General features: G+C 42.6%; 1 protein-coding gene across 2 annotated transcripts in view; it reads left to right on the forward strand.

Moving 5' to 3' along the window:
* Nucleotides 1–15,204, forward strand: part of ORC1 (origin recognition complex subunit 1) — a 50,546-nt gene that overhangs the window by 23,517 nt on the left and 11,825 nt on the right. For both annotated transcript variants that reach the window (XR_013262406.1, XM_077453327.1), the window contains exons 9-14: nt 1,154–1,376; nt 5,250–5,344; nt 9,327–9,428; nt 12,491–12,662; nt 12,802–12,909; nt 14,080–14,229. Coding sequence is in view for 1 of the 2 variants with exons in the window: in XM_077453327.1 (XP_077309453.1) it covers nt 1,154–1,376; nt 5,250–5,344; nt 9,327–9,428; nt 12,491–12,662; nt 12,802–12,909; nt 14,080–14,229 (850 nt within the window). In the remaining variant the exon portion in view is untranslated. The remainder of the gene's footprint in view (nt 1–1,153; nt 1,377–5,249; nt 5,345–9,326; nt 9,429–12,490; nt 12,663–12,801; nt 12,910–14,079; nt 14,230–15,204) is intronic.

Below are 15,204 nucleotides of genomic sequence, written 5' to 3' on the forward strand. Positions count from 1 at the left end.
ACACACTGCAGTAGTAGTGTTCAAAAGGGGTGAATCGGCTGCATGCTTAACGATATCATTGCATGTGGGGGCCTATTTTGTCTGTTCCTCTGAAATTGAAACGTGCGATCAGCAACTTCTGACTACAACAGAACACTGTTCCAGCAATAGTCCAGCTACCTGCCAGGGCAGCCACTGCACAGCTACAGCATGTCTACAGTGCAGCAGCACCAGCGCTCCAAGTATTTGTATTGTCAGTGACTTGCCACTTTGTCTGGCTTGAGCCAACATTTGTTCTCAGCTGGAAGGCTGTTTTCATTTTGGATCGAACAGGCCTACTTGCCCTCTGCAAGCTATGGCTTTAAACAGGTAGAAATGTGGATGAGGGAAGGATGTTTGGGTGGATGCCTGCCCAGTAATTACCATTCCTTGAAAAAGCTTTTTTTTTTCAGGGTGTCAAACGGATTTCTCTGCCTGTGTGGACTTAACTTGGTCTTATCATGCAGACTTCTCCTTTTGAAACTTTCCAAGAGATTGCCTTGTCACTCCTTATGTGCAATGTTGTCTTTTTGTTTGTCGTTACTACACAAGGATAAGGTGATATTGAGGCCCTGGTCCTCCACCGCATTCGTCGACTTGTTTCTCTGGCCTTAGTGACATCAAGGACAAGATTCCTCCTGTTGTGGTCAAGGCTGATTCTACCAGCAGTGTCATTGCTTTGTGGGCAATTCAGCATCAAGATTCTGTTCAAGTTTGTAAGGCTGCCCTCTGGTCTTCTCTTCATACGTTTACCAAATTTTACAATTTTTCATGTCTCTGTGAATGCCAGTTTTGGACGAGATGTCCTGCAGTGGGCATTGTAGTGGTTTTTTTTTTGTTCGTCTGCTTGCCCACCCATCATGTTCAGTTCTTTGGGACATTCCAAGAAGTCATAAACATGAAGTACTGTGTGTGATGTATGATTTAAGAAATAAGGTTTTATTTTTTTTTTAGTTTTTTTTTTTTGATATACTGGTATTTTAGGTACACTGATGCTAGTAGGCGCCAGGTGCCTTTTTGCAGAAGATTATTTTTTTTTTCTTCTGGGTGCATGGGAAATTTAGAATGAAGGTGCAGGGTACTACTGACAAGCCTTCATGGTAATAATCTTCTTTTTTTTTTTTTCTCCCCCCAGATTCCTGACAGAGAACGTCTTTGATGAAATGGATGAAAGTGATGATGATTTTGTTGTTCTCAAGGATTCAGCTCTGACCAGCAGCAGTGAGGAGGAAAATGATAATGGAGAACAAGAAAGTGAAGAAGAGGAAAAGTCTACCAAGAGAACTACTAGAAAAAGAGTAACTCCTCAGACCCCGTCATCTTTTCGGAAGACCTCAGTACAAACACCAAATAAAACTGTAAGTTCCAAATAAAAATTAAAGAGCTTTAAGACAAAATCCGCAGATGTCTTTGACAGGGCCCTAGCAGAACTAAGTTCCACGGAACAGGAGTATGCCATTAATCCTACCCCAGAGATAGCTGCTCGACTCAAGCTGCAATCCAGAGTGGCAACTCAACTCCAGTTTACAAAGGCCAGACAAAAACTGTTTTTCACGAAGCAGAAATTCTTTGAGCATGGAGAAAAGGCAGGCAAGCTGCTGGCTTACCTGGTACATAGTGAGGATAGACCCCCAGTGGTCATCACGCTACATGGGCCGGAGGGCCATCAGATAACAGATCCCCAAAGAGTGACTGCTAGATTTAGAGACTTCTTTGCAGATTTATACAAGACAATGACTACAGACCCAACGGACCAGAGAACGGCCTTCTTACGTAGCATTACCCTCCCTCAACTGACAACAGACCAGCTTGACCTTCTTGAGGCGCCCCTCACTACAGACGAAATAGTCACGGCCATAGCCAGCTTTGCCAGATCCAAATCCCCTGGTTCAGACGGTCTTCCAATCGAGTTCTATTCTCAGTACAGTGAACTACTTACCCCGAAACTGCTCACGCTATACAACCACCTGTTTGAAACCTTTTCCTTACCACCATCCATGAGAGAGGCAGTAATAGTGCTCATTCCCAAACCAGGGAAAGACCCGGGATATCCGGAATCATATCGTCCAATCTCCCTACTCCAGGTAGACATAATAATTCTCGCCAAGGTACTATCCTTGAGATTGAACAAAGTTATCCTGTCCTTAATACATGTCGACCAGGCGGGATTCATGCCGGGTCGCAACACATCCTTTAACTTACGCAAATTGTTCATCAACCTACAGGCTACACACATGGAGGCAGGATCTAGGGTGGTGGTGACTTTAGACACGGCGAAAGCCTTTGACTCGGTGGAATGGGAGTACTTATGGAAATGTCTGGAGGGGTATGGCTTCGGCCCTAAATTCATCAAATGGGTACAATTGATGTATCAGTCGCCCACAGCCAGGGTAATGGCGAACGGATGGCCCTCCGAGCAGTTTGACCTCACCAGGGGCACAAGGCAGGGCTGCCCTCTCTCGCCGTTGTTATACGCCCTGGCTGCTGAGCCGCTAGCCATATCCATCCGGAATAATCCAGAAATCAAGGGACTATGCTCAGGTAATCTGATTGAAAAAATTAGTATGTACGCGGATGACACCCTTTTATACCTAGCAGATCCGGGTTCCTCCTTGCGGGTGGCACTGCATACAATCGAACAATTTGGGACCTTCTCTGGTTTAAAAATTAACTGGGAGAAATCGCAAATATTACCAATAGACAGTTTCCCACCAACCGAGTCACAGGCCAGTCTGCCACTTCAGAGAGTTAGTACCATCAAATATCTTGGGATCCATGTATCCAGAATGTCGACAGACTTTGTACGTCTCAATATTGAACCCCTCACGTCCTATGTAAAAACTAAGCTGAGGACCTGGGCTCGTTTGCCACTGGGGGTGTGGGGCAGAATAAACTTAATTAAAATGGTTCTACTTCCCAAAGTATTATATGTGATGTGGCACTCCCCGACATACTTGCCTTTGAAATACTTCAAGACTCTAGAAGCTCTCCTCAAATCTTTCGTATGGGGTCCTAACAGACACAAACTGGCATGGCAGACGCTAAAAAACCCACCTGACCTGGGAGGTATGGCACTACCAGATTTCAACCTATACTATATTTCGTCCCAATTATCACAACTATACCACATTGACAAGACAGACAGGGAGCGGTTCCTCCAGCTGATGTGCCCCAAGTGGGCCAGATGCACTAAAGACCCTATTTATGCGATAACAATAAACACTGGAAATACTGATTTGAGGACTGGTGAACTGGCCCTGCTGCGTCAATATAGACGCATATGGGACATCGCCTCCGCTAAACTAGAGATTCCCCAATATAACGACTTCACCCCGTTATGGCACAACAAGGTCCTACCTGAATTCTTGCAAATTCCTGATGTAGATTGCTGGTCCACCTATGGAATCTTCTATCTCCAACATTTACTTACCAATGGGACTCTAAAAACCTTCCACACACTCCAAGTGGAGTACAATCTTCCCAACCATATGTTTTTTAGATATCTGCAAGTCAAACATGCAATCCGCACTCAATTCCCGTTGTCCCCCCCTAAGCCCACTACAAATGTCGCTATGGCAATCATCAAAAACACTGATCCTCAAAAACTAATTTCAGCCTTCTACAATCTGCTTTCCACCCCAGTAGCAACTAAAATAGCTTATGGACTTAAACCTCGCTGGGAAAGGGCGGTGGGACCTATCGAGGACAGGGAATGGGAGGAAGCTCTGGAATGCTGTAAGACAGTTTCCCCAAAACTGTCGGACAGGCTGACTCAAATTTACATACTCCACCAAGCGTACCTTACCCCCCTCAGGGTTGCCAGGTACAGAGGCTCCCAGTCCTCCTTGTGCCAAATGTGCGGAAGGGAGACAGGAACATTCATTCACTTACTGTGGTCATGCCCCAAAGTACAGGGACTATGGACACAGATTGTAAGATTCCTCCATGACGAAATGGGCTCTCCAGCCACGCTGGACCCAAAAATGTGCCTTTTAGGACTCTTGCCAGACTCGACCGACAGGTACATGAAGACATTTCTGCACGAGACGTTATTCACAGCGCGAAAGACAATAGCTCGGAAATGGATGAGGACTTGTCCCCCGAGCATTGCAGAATGGAAAGCAGAAATAAACAACACCCTCCCCTACAAAAAATTTATATACACCAATAGGGGTTGTCCTGAGAAATACTACAAAATTTGGGACAGGTGGCTGCAGGAGTCTAGCACTTGTTCATAGCCGGTCTATGCACAATACATAGTAATGTAAATGACAAGTAGATCCTCCGGCCTCTGGGTAGTGAAGTAGCCCAAACCACTGACACAAGGTACCTTTTGGCATTAGTTATTTCATGCATAAAACGTGATGTGACATTGATGATTTGAGATGGTTATACAATTGTTATCTGAGGAGCTGTATGATCTGTAGCATTTTTGTAACTGTAATCTGTAACATGTGAATCGAAATAAACCTGGTTGATTTAAAAAAAAAAAAAAATTAAAGAGCTAGTCCACCCAAATGTGACAGGTAGAACTGGGTGGACTGAGTTACCTTAATACATTCCTAAGACTACTAAATACTGTATATTCACATTATAAACTCATTGCATGGCTTGCAATGAGAAAACAGAAAATTTCAAGGCATGTTTTGGACACTGTGTGACCCTGGAACAAGAAGTTGCCTGTCCCTTTAGCAAATAGGGACAAGTTAGGTGAATGAATGCATACTAAAACCTGCGGTCACAAAATTTGAGCCCATCATTACTAGGTTAAGCAAGTAAACAAAAGGGTAATAGAGCTACACCAATGCCTAGTTAAAAACCAAAACATTTTAAAGGGTACCATGCCTTTTTATGAGAGACCTGTCGTTTACAAAACAAGTGTAGAGAGATTTAGGAGTTTCCTTGTAAAGGAAATCTTTACTTATAAGGGATGCTATTGCTGAACTATTTCTAAAAATAGGCAGTCAAGCACTAATCTTCTAATGTAATTCTTGTCAGGCGCTGACTCAGTAGTGAAGTCAGAACAAGGACTGATTCCTGTTCGGCATACTGTCCGAGTCAATGATTCGGAAAGTACTGATACAATTAGGTCAGTATGACAGCCAGACAACTAGTATTTTCAGCAATGGCCAGTAATAGTAGCTTACATATTTCTTTAAATACAGGTTTTTAGTAATACTTCTGCCTTAATCACTGTAAACATTTCATGTCTTTGTGTGTAATCCTCACAGCCACGCTCCAAAAGCCATGCTGCAACTCCCAAAATCCCAGAGCGGAATCGGCCAATCCAAAAGCCTGCCAATGTTCTAGAGGAAGCCCGCATCAGGTGAGATGAATGTGTAGAATTTATTTCTTAATTTAGTTTAGTTGTAGGTTTTTTTCTTTTTCCCTGTGACCGTGAGTAGGATTTATTTTTCCCTTGAACCCACTGCGGCATTCAAAGTCGTCAATATGTGACTGAAGTAACAAGTCCCATTAAAAATAAAAAAAAGTAACATTAGCCCAATTTTTTTGCATAATGTGAAAGATTATGTCAGGCCAAGTAAATAGATGTTGTGAAAAAACATTAATATAAATATTGTGAAAAACATTAATTTAAGATACTTCCGAAACTCAAGTGTCCAATAGAATCAAAAACGAGCTGTGAATCCAAATGATCAAAAATAAATTGATGCAGCAAAATAATATAAATAATGTCCCATGTGACTATGAAGCAAAGGTAGCTAATCTTGTTTGTTGAAAAACAATAAAAAATACTTGACCACGTGGACCTTTCACCTCTATAGATCAGTAATAAATGGAGGCTTACCAGATCCCCAGTGAGCCCCTGTTAAAGGAGGTCAAACTGCGCAGATTCGATCACAAATCACATAGACGTCTCGATACAGGATGCCGGAAAACGACGTATCACCTTAATTTGGGCAAACTAGCTTGCAGGACCTGGCTGATACAGGAATGAAATAGTTCCTCATTGGGAGACTCGTAGAGGAGAACTATTTCATTCCTGTATCAGCCAGGTCCTGCAAGCTACAGTTTGCCCAAATTAAGGGGATACGTCGTTTTGAGGCCTGAGAGAGGATCCGAGCGGATTGGACGATCACGCTACATCCGACTGATTGGGTCATTTTCCGGCATCCTGTATCGAGACGTCTGTGATTTGTGATCGAATCTGCGCAGTTTGACCTCCTTTAACAGGGGCTCACTGGGGATCTGGTAAGCCTCCATTTATTACTGATCTATAGAGGTGAAAGGTCCACGTGGTCAAGTATTTTTTATTGTTTTTCAACAAACAAGATTAGCTACCTTTGCTTCATATTCACATGGGACATTATTTATATTATTTTGCTGCATCAATTTATTTTTGATCATTTGGATTCACAGCTCGTTTTTGATTCTATTGGACACTTGAGTTTCGGAAATATTTAAAAAAATATTTTTGACTCTATTGGACACTTGAGTTTCAGAAGTATCTTAGATTAATGTTTTTCACAACATTTATATTTTGATCTCAGTTTTTTTTTTGATTTATTAAGCCACATTCATATTTAGTGGCCAAGCGCTGCACTTTATTTCTTTTTGTTTTCGTTGTGCCCAGTATCCTGGTTATAGTGTTCAGCTGCTGACTTATTCGTTTTTACTAAGCGCAGATTTTTTATTTCTTTCAAGTAAATGGAAACCTAACATGTCGCGCTTCAGAATTGCGCACATTTGTGGAATGGCGCTAATGGCGACGCCTTACAATTTTTTACCGGTTACATGTTTTGAGTTAAAGGAGGTCCAGTGCTAGAATTATTGCTGTCATTTTAACATTCGCAGGGGATACCTCACTTGTGGTTTGAACGTAGTTTACATATGTGGGTGCAACTTGCGTATGCTTCTGCGAGCGAGCATGTGAGAACAGGGGCACTTTTAAATTTTTACTTTTATTATTTTTACTTTTTTAGTTTTCTAGTTTTGATGCTTTTATTTTAAATTTTTTATTTTTTCTCCATTTGATCACTTTTTTTATTGCAATTAAAGGAATGTAAACATCCATTGTAATAGTAATAGTGCGTGACAGGTCCCCTTTACAGTGAGATCTGAGGTCAATAAGTCCCAAGATCCCACCTCCTAGGCTGAGAAGTCTGAAATCAAAAAAAATCTATAAAAAAAATAAAAAAATCCTGGCTTCCCGGCCGAGAGGGCCCGGCCTCTGAACACTAATAGAGACTCCAGGACCATCTGACCCGCCAGTTCATGGTCAACATCCGCCGCCAGTCGGTGCCTTCTCCGGATCACCGATGGCAGGAAGCAGAGGTGGCGGCAGGAGGGGACACCCACCCCCAGGGGGATGTCCCCTCCCGCCGCTGCCTATAAGAATGATCAAGTGACTGAACAACCTCTATGATTGTTCTTATGGTGCAGGGATTGCCGATGTCCTATCACATTGTGTCCCCCATCGGATAGTGCCCACTGTGTACTGCGCATGCACAGTACACAGCACACACAGATTCCGAAGATAGCCGAAGATGAACGGCCCTTGCACCGTGAGTCCAGGTTCTAGCCCCACCATCCAAGTGGACATAGAGTTAGAACAAAGAGCCGAGCCCAGCGAGGCCGTGCCCAAAGCGTGGCGAGCCCGCGAGGGGCCCTCTAATATTTGCAGCCCTATGTCCACTTGGATGGTGGGGCTAGCACCTCCACTCACGGCGCAGGCGCCATTCATCTTCGGAGATTTTCCAAATCTCCTGCTCCGTGCTGTGCCTGTGCAATACGGGGCGGACAGTATCTGATGACCGGACGCTATATGGTAGAACACCAGCTGAAAAAGAAGATATCTGATGCCGTAACTGCAGGCATCATTCATATATCACGGCACAGTCGACAACGTTGTATGACGTTGGGCGGACAAAGTGCCTGAATGGAAACTATAAGGGCCGGTTCGCACAGCGAGGCGCGGCGAGGCGTCTCCGACTTACCTCGCCGCGACCTGCGGGGAGCTCAGCGGCGACTTGCAGAGGACTTCTGTATAGAAGTCAATGCAAGTCGCCCCCGAAGTCGCCCCGAAGTAGTACAGGAACCTTTTTTCTGAGTCGGAGCGACTCGAGTCGCTCCTCTCAGAACGGTTCCATAGTACTGAATGGGGGCGACTTGCGGGAGCGAGGCGAGCCGTGTCGCCTCGCCTCGCCTCGCCTCGCTGTGTAAACCGGCCCTTATGGTTTTGCATACAGTTTTTATTTTTATTTTTTTTGAACAGTATGTTTTCTTGAGCTACAAAAAGGCACACAGTTTATAAAGACTTCTGGCACAAGTATAACATTAAACCCCAACCTATTCACATGCCATATTTGTAAAGTACATATTCAGACTTTGCTTTCTGCATTGCATTTCTACTCAGTGCTTGTTCTTTACTGCCCTTTCTCACAATGCAAGTAATGCCGGGTACACGCTATCCTTCTTTTTTTTTTTTTTTTTTTTTTTTTTTTCTCCCTTTATCAGAGCTGCTGTATTAACCATGCGCTCTCCCCTGTTGATCTACCTCCCCAAAGAACACTCCAATCAGCCATTGGCTGAGAGGACTGATTAGGAGTCAGTCGGATGCGGGGGTGGGCTTATGGCTGTGTGACCGCCCTGATTGGCTGTCACCGCGATCACATGAACGGAAAACTCCTGATCACAACCGGCGATCAGGAGGTTTACATTAGCTGCCGGGAGCGTGCTCTTGGCACAGTTCTTTTGGCGCTAGTGCACGCAAATATACGGCCACTCGGCACCAAGGCCCAGCCACCAAAAGGCCACATTTGCGTGCGCTTGGCGCCAAATGGTTAAAATCCAGTAGTACACTGTCTCATCATGCTCTGCACATGCTCGGTTCTTCTTTTTTTTTTTTTTGCAAAAATGGCCACTAGAGGCAAATCTGCCGAGTCTAAAGATTTACAGCTGCTCAGGGGCTCTGCGCTTCAGCAAAATGACCAACCAATGCTGGAGGCAATTTTACATTAACACTAATACTAATTACACTATTACTAATGTGGAATGTATTTTCCCTGTAAAAGGGTGTATGTGTATGTGTATGTGTGTATATATATATATATATATATATATATATATATATATATATATATATATATATATATAATTTTTCAAGTTGTTATGGGTAAAGTTCTGCTTTAATTGGAGAACTAGAATAGCTGTAGTGACAAATCTAAAAATCTCTACATTTTAATGCAAAAGAAAAAACTTTTCTAGTTTTGCCTGAAAACCTATTGGTATAAGCTATATGTTTGTAGTGAATGATCACTTTAACGTTGTTCCGCTTCTGTTTACAGGCTCCATGTCTCTGCCGTACCAGAATCTCTGCCTTGCAGGGAACAGGAGTACCAGGATGTGTACAATTTTGTGGAAAGTAAACTGCTGGATGGAACTGGTGGGTAAGTAAACTTTTTAGAGGTGGTAGAGTTAATAACCTTAAAAAAAAGTGTCAAATTGCCCTTCATCTTCAACCACAGTGATGGGAAAATTTGGAAATAGAAAACTTCTTGGTCAAAGGAATTTTCAGACAGTGTATGTGTGTTTTTGTTCAGAAATGAAGAGAAAATTCAAACACAATTCTTTCATTCAGTGAATGTACAAAGATTTTTCATCTGAATATTCTCACCTGAAAATTGAAAATTGAGGCCAGCATAAGGCTCGGTACACACCTATGCAGTTTTTGCTTTTGATCTGTTTTTGCAGTGCTTTTTGTTGTGCGTTATGATTTTTACGCACGTGATTTTACTGCAATTACGTTTTTTGCATTTTTTTGGGGGGCAGATTAAAAAATACAAATTGCTGCAAAAACGTATTACACGCTTTTCTGCAGCTTCTCCATTGAAGTATATTGAACCAAAAAAACACAGTTTTGTGTTTAAAAGTCCCTGATACTTTCCAAATATGCAGCGGCTGAAAAAAGCACAGATATGAACATGTCCCACAGGAAACCATGTAAATGAACTGTAGTGCGTTTCTGCAAAAATTGCCCAAAACATAGATGTGAACCAGGCCTAAGACGTTTAGTAAAATAATGGGGGTTAAAAAGACTAAAATGAGCCGTTTATAGTACAAAAAAAGCAGATAATCGCTACTGGAAGGGGTTCATTTTTTTTACTGTAGAACAGTGACAGTAGTAATTACAGTACAAAAATATAATCACTACTGTAAAGGGCTCAGATTTTTTTTTTTTTACCCCATATGTTACTGGCCGATTAATCGATTATGAAATTATTTGATTACTATTTTTATAATCAATTGTCGATTATTTGATTAGTTTTTAGCCCTAGTGCTTTGCCACCTCTCCTGCCAATAGACAATTTTATTTGCCAATATTTTGGACATAGAAAAAAATTTCATTTTATACTGTCATTTTACATTTTTTTTTTTTTTTATATATCACTGTTATTGCTGTCACATGTAAACATCCCTTGTGACAGTAATAGGCATGTGAGAGGTACTCTTTATGTAGAGATTGGGGGTCTATAAGACTCCAAACCCTCCTTTGCACTTCAAAGTAGAAGAATTCAAGAATTGGTGTCCCTATTGGAAGATTTCCCCTCTATAGGCAGTCACCGGGTTGCAAACAAGATAGGTTTCTTCTGAAGTTGAATTTGTATGCAAGTTGGAGCAGGTACATCCACCCAAAAAAGTATTTTTTGGATAGCATAGGGAAGGGTCAACACCCCTGTAACATTTGTTTTGCTGTTTGCGTCCCTGCTCTAGATTTCACCTCACTTTTTGTCCATGTGACAATTTGGATTTTGAAAATTTTGGATTGTTGTGGAAACAAGGAATGGTGATAAAGCTTTAGTTGAGACCTTTTTCCCATAACGCTTACTGGAGTGAATTTCCCTCCATGGGGGTAGATTTCCTGTCCCTTCCTGTTGTCTCCCTTCATTTGTAAGTAGGAGTTGTATGTGACTCAAATGTTTCTAAATCAGGTATTACATTTTTTTTTTTTCGTCTTTCAAAAATGATAATCGGGATATATAGAGGGTGAATTTCCTTAATGGGGTCACAGACAGCAATAAAAATGGACAGATTTTCTAATCCTTCTGCACTCTATCCAAAAAAAAGTTATATTTTTAATGGTGTGTTTTTTATTTATTTATTTTTGAATGGTAATGTGTCATACATGCAAGTACTTGATGCAGAAGCTGATCCTTTGACTTTGAACATCCTGTATTTGGGTCCTGACACTAAATCTTATAAAACCTCCCTTTGGACACTCTTTGGAGGGTTGTCCAAACAGGAGTGGTGCAGGTAAAAGTAAACTGCATTACAGACGGATGCTGTAATCCTTGACTCTTTGCATGTAGTCTTATAGAACAGTTATGCTCTGTACACCATTTTTACACCAGGTCTTTAATGGCCATAGTGAGAGGGAGCATTATGTAATAATCTCTAGTTGTTTCAATATTTTTTAATTGAAAAGATGGTATAACTGCGAATACGCCCTCACAGGGGCAAATAATGGTTACTTCGAGTATTCACACTAGAGTAGGTGAAGACATGCTCAAAACATAACAAGATACTAGACATGGAGTCCTCCATGGGATCTGTTCAACATTATGTAGACACAAAATGGGGCAGAGTATCCCGGTGATGTTGAATACTGTCCCCCATTGGATAGTGTCCGCCCTGTACTGCGCTTGCGCAGTATGGGGGACAATGAGACGCTGAAGATGAACGGTGCCTGCGCCGTGAATCCAGGTTCAAGCCCCACATTCCAAGTGGACATAGAGTGAGAATAAAAAAAAAAGAGCGAGGCGATTGAAGAGAGCCTGCGAGGGGCCCTGTTACTATGTGTTACTGTATGTCCACTTGGATGGTGGGGCTTGCTCTCCTTGTCCTATGTACTGTGCAAGCGCTGCACCTGCGCAGTAAGGGGCGGACACTATCCGATGGCTGGACAGTTTTTGACAGGGACACCGGGTCCATGTTTCCCTAGGGAGGAGGGACTTTAAGGGCCTTCAGTTCAGTAGGGTGAAAGTAACCGGTTTTAGAAGTGAAGAGAAGAAAAGTGTTGTCCCCATAGACTCGGGGACAGGTGAAACTGCATATTAAGATTGCCCTAGGCCAGTGTTCCTCAACTCGTCATCAAGACACCCCAACAGTTCATGTTTTCAGGATTTCCCTCAGATAAAATGGCTGTGAAACTGATCAAATCACCTGTGAAAAATAATGGAAAGCCTGAAAACATGACCTGTTGGGGCACCTTGAGGACTGGAGTGGAGAAACGCTGCCCTAGGCTGAGGGAGTGTAAAGAAGGAAAGGCAAGAATCTCCAGTTCCAACCGAACTGTTGTAACCTGGGGAACAACTAGTCTTCAGCTGATAAAAAGAAAAGGAGATTACAAACCAAAGGTACACATGGTTATGGTTGGATGTGCCTAGCACTAGACTCTTCAAAAGGCTAGGTAAAGTAGAGTGAAATCACATTTCCTGTGTGTACTTGTTAGGTGTATGTACATATCTGGCGTTCCTGGCACTGGGAAAACTGCAACCGTGCACGAGGTGATCCGCAGTCTGCAGCGGGCAGCAGATGAAGATGAGCTGCCGTCTTTCCAGTACATTGAGATCAATGGCATGAAGCTGACAGACCCTCATCAGGCTTTTGTGCAAATCCTGAAGGTGAGAGCTTTGTGGCACTGCAGAGGCCAAATCCGCACAGCTGTTATCTATTGTGTAAAACTATTTAGCATGCAGATGTTTTTTTTTTTTTTTTTTTTTCTCTGGTGTTTGATATTCATGTTATCAATATTTTGTTCAGCTCTTGACTGGCCAGAAAGCAACTGCAGACCACGCTGCTGCTCTGCTTGAGAAGAGATTCAGCACACCTGCCTCCAAAAGGGAGGCCACTGTATTGCTGGTGGATGAGGTAATGGCAATGCATCTGAATAAAAATGTACTATATGTAGCCTTTGAGCCAGTGGTGGCCTTCCGATACGTTTTATATTGTGGTTAGAAGGGAAAAAATTATCCATATTACTAGTCGCATAGCTGCAGACTTTAGTGATCATTGCAGCTCTAATACAATACAAATCACTTTTATCGTACGACTTGTATCGGATAAAAACCTTGGCTTGGGCAAGCTAGATTGCCTTGGGTCTTTTCTTTCTGAACATATATAAAAATATTGCTATTGCCAAAAGTATTGGGGCGCTTACCATTATAAGCACATGAACTTTAATGGCATTCCAGTCTTAATTCGTAGGGTTCAATATTGAGTTGGCCCACCCTTTGCAGCTATAGCAGCTTCAACTCTTTTGGGAAGGCTGTCCATAAGGTTTAGGAGCGTGTCTATGGGAATGTTTGACCATGCTTCCAGAAGCCCATTTGTGAGGTCAGGCACTGATCTTGGAAGAGAAGGCCTGCCTTGCAGTCTCCGCTCTAATTCATACCAAAGGCGTTCCATCGGTTTGAGGTCAGGACTGTCAAGTGCCTCCACCCCAAACTTGCACATCCATGTTTTTATGGAACTTTCTTTGTACACCAATCCCAATTGATCTGTTATGCTCGCAGAGGAGAACGCAGTCTAAGTGATTGTGCCAGTTATCTGCAGCCAAGGAGAAATTCTAGCTTTCACTCCTTGTACTCCCAGCCAACATTATCTGTGCCAGAGACCTAAACTGAACAAATTGGTGACAAATTTTTAATGTAAATTAGGCTGCCGGTCCAATATCTAAATCTGTGATTTGTGTGTGTATTTGTGACCCCTATGCCTGTAAACCTGGACCGCAAGCTAATACAGATTTGTACAGGTCTATGACAGAATTGCCTTTGCAGTTGACAAATATTCATCAATATAAGACACATTTTTTACTCAGACTAAAGGCTCTATTAACCAATCAGATTCCAGGTTTTACTCTTTTTTTTTTTTGCCGTGTTACTTTAGTGCAGCTAAGGGGGAATTTCTGAATGAAGCTGTCTGTGTATAATCTGATTCCTTTCGTTCTCAGATTTACCTCACTGCTTCTGTTTAGCATTGCGCAGCTGTGCAACATAATTGATGTTCTCTAATGTGTTTAATAATTTTATTATTTTCCAGTTGGACCTTCTTTGGACCAGAAAGCAGAATGTTATGTACAGTTTGTTTGACTGGCCCACTCGGAAACAAGCAAAACTGATTGTACTGGCCATTGCAAACACCATGGATCTGCCAGAGAGGATAATGATGAATCGGGTAGCCAGCAGGCTGGTAAGAGATGCTTTATTTCTTTGTAGCTGGTGAATTATTAAACCAGATGTTCATGAAGCAGTTTTACTGTCACCTTCTTTAGAAGGAAAACTTTAGATCTCAAAAAATTACCTTACCAAAGTATCAGTGTTATGACTTGTGTCAATAGGCTTTTGTTCGCTTGAGGCACGTTTGGTATCAGGTCTATAGGAATGCGAAACCTGATGTTTGGATGCATTAAACTGCAGGCCAAATGCACAGTCTATAAATTCTGAATGATCTCGGAAGTGTCTCACACTGATGCCATTGACGCAGGCCCTTAAAGAGGTTGTAAACGCAAAAGAAAAAAAACCTCTAAGACAAAGGCATAATGAGCTAGTATGCATTGCGTACTAGCTCATTATGAAATGCCTTCGAACGAAGCCTACCAGTGGCGACTGCACACTGCTGAGACAGCTGACTTCTTTCTCTAGTCATCTGTCCAGGACAACACTAGAGAGATGGGCTTCAACTCTGGAGGCAGGAAACCCAAAATTCAGATCCCTAAAGGGTGACTTCCTTTCCTCTTCCCCAGTCTTTGTTTCCTTAGGCCTCGAATTCCAGCCTGTGGAATGCAGGAGTATGACAGGGACTTCTGGCACACCGGTTCCAGGTCGCGCAGCGAGCATGGACACCGAATCTATGTCGGTCTCGGGATCCAGGCTAAAGAGTCAAGTGAATCCCATCAGCGGCTGATGGGGGTGCACATAGGTGTTGGTGAAGGTATACACCCACTGGTTGGCTAAGGTTTCTGACAGCAGCCTGTTTTCATTTTGCCTCTTTTTTTTTTTTTTCCTCTTCTTCTTTTCCTCCTCTTTTCCTCCTCTTCTTTTCCTCCTCCTCTTTTCCTCCTCCTCTTTTCCTCCTCTTCTTTTCCTCTTCTCTTTTCGTTTTCTCTCCTTCTGTTCTCTCAGCCCAAAGAATCAGAGAGGTCGGGGGGAGAAGAGGTGTCCGTCA

This window comes from Lithobates pipiens, unplaced genomic scaffold (assembly GCF_037356315.1).
Source record: "Lithobates pipiens isolate NorthernLeopardFrog02 unplaced genomic scaffold, aLitPip1_a1.2 Scaffold_23, whole genome shotgun sequence".
Lineage (NCBI taxonomy): Eukaryota > Metazoa > Chordata > Amphibia > Anura > Ranidae > Lithobates > Lithobates pipiens.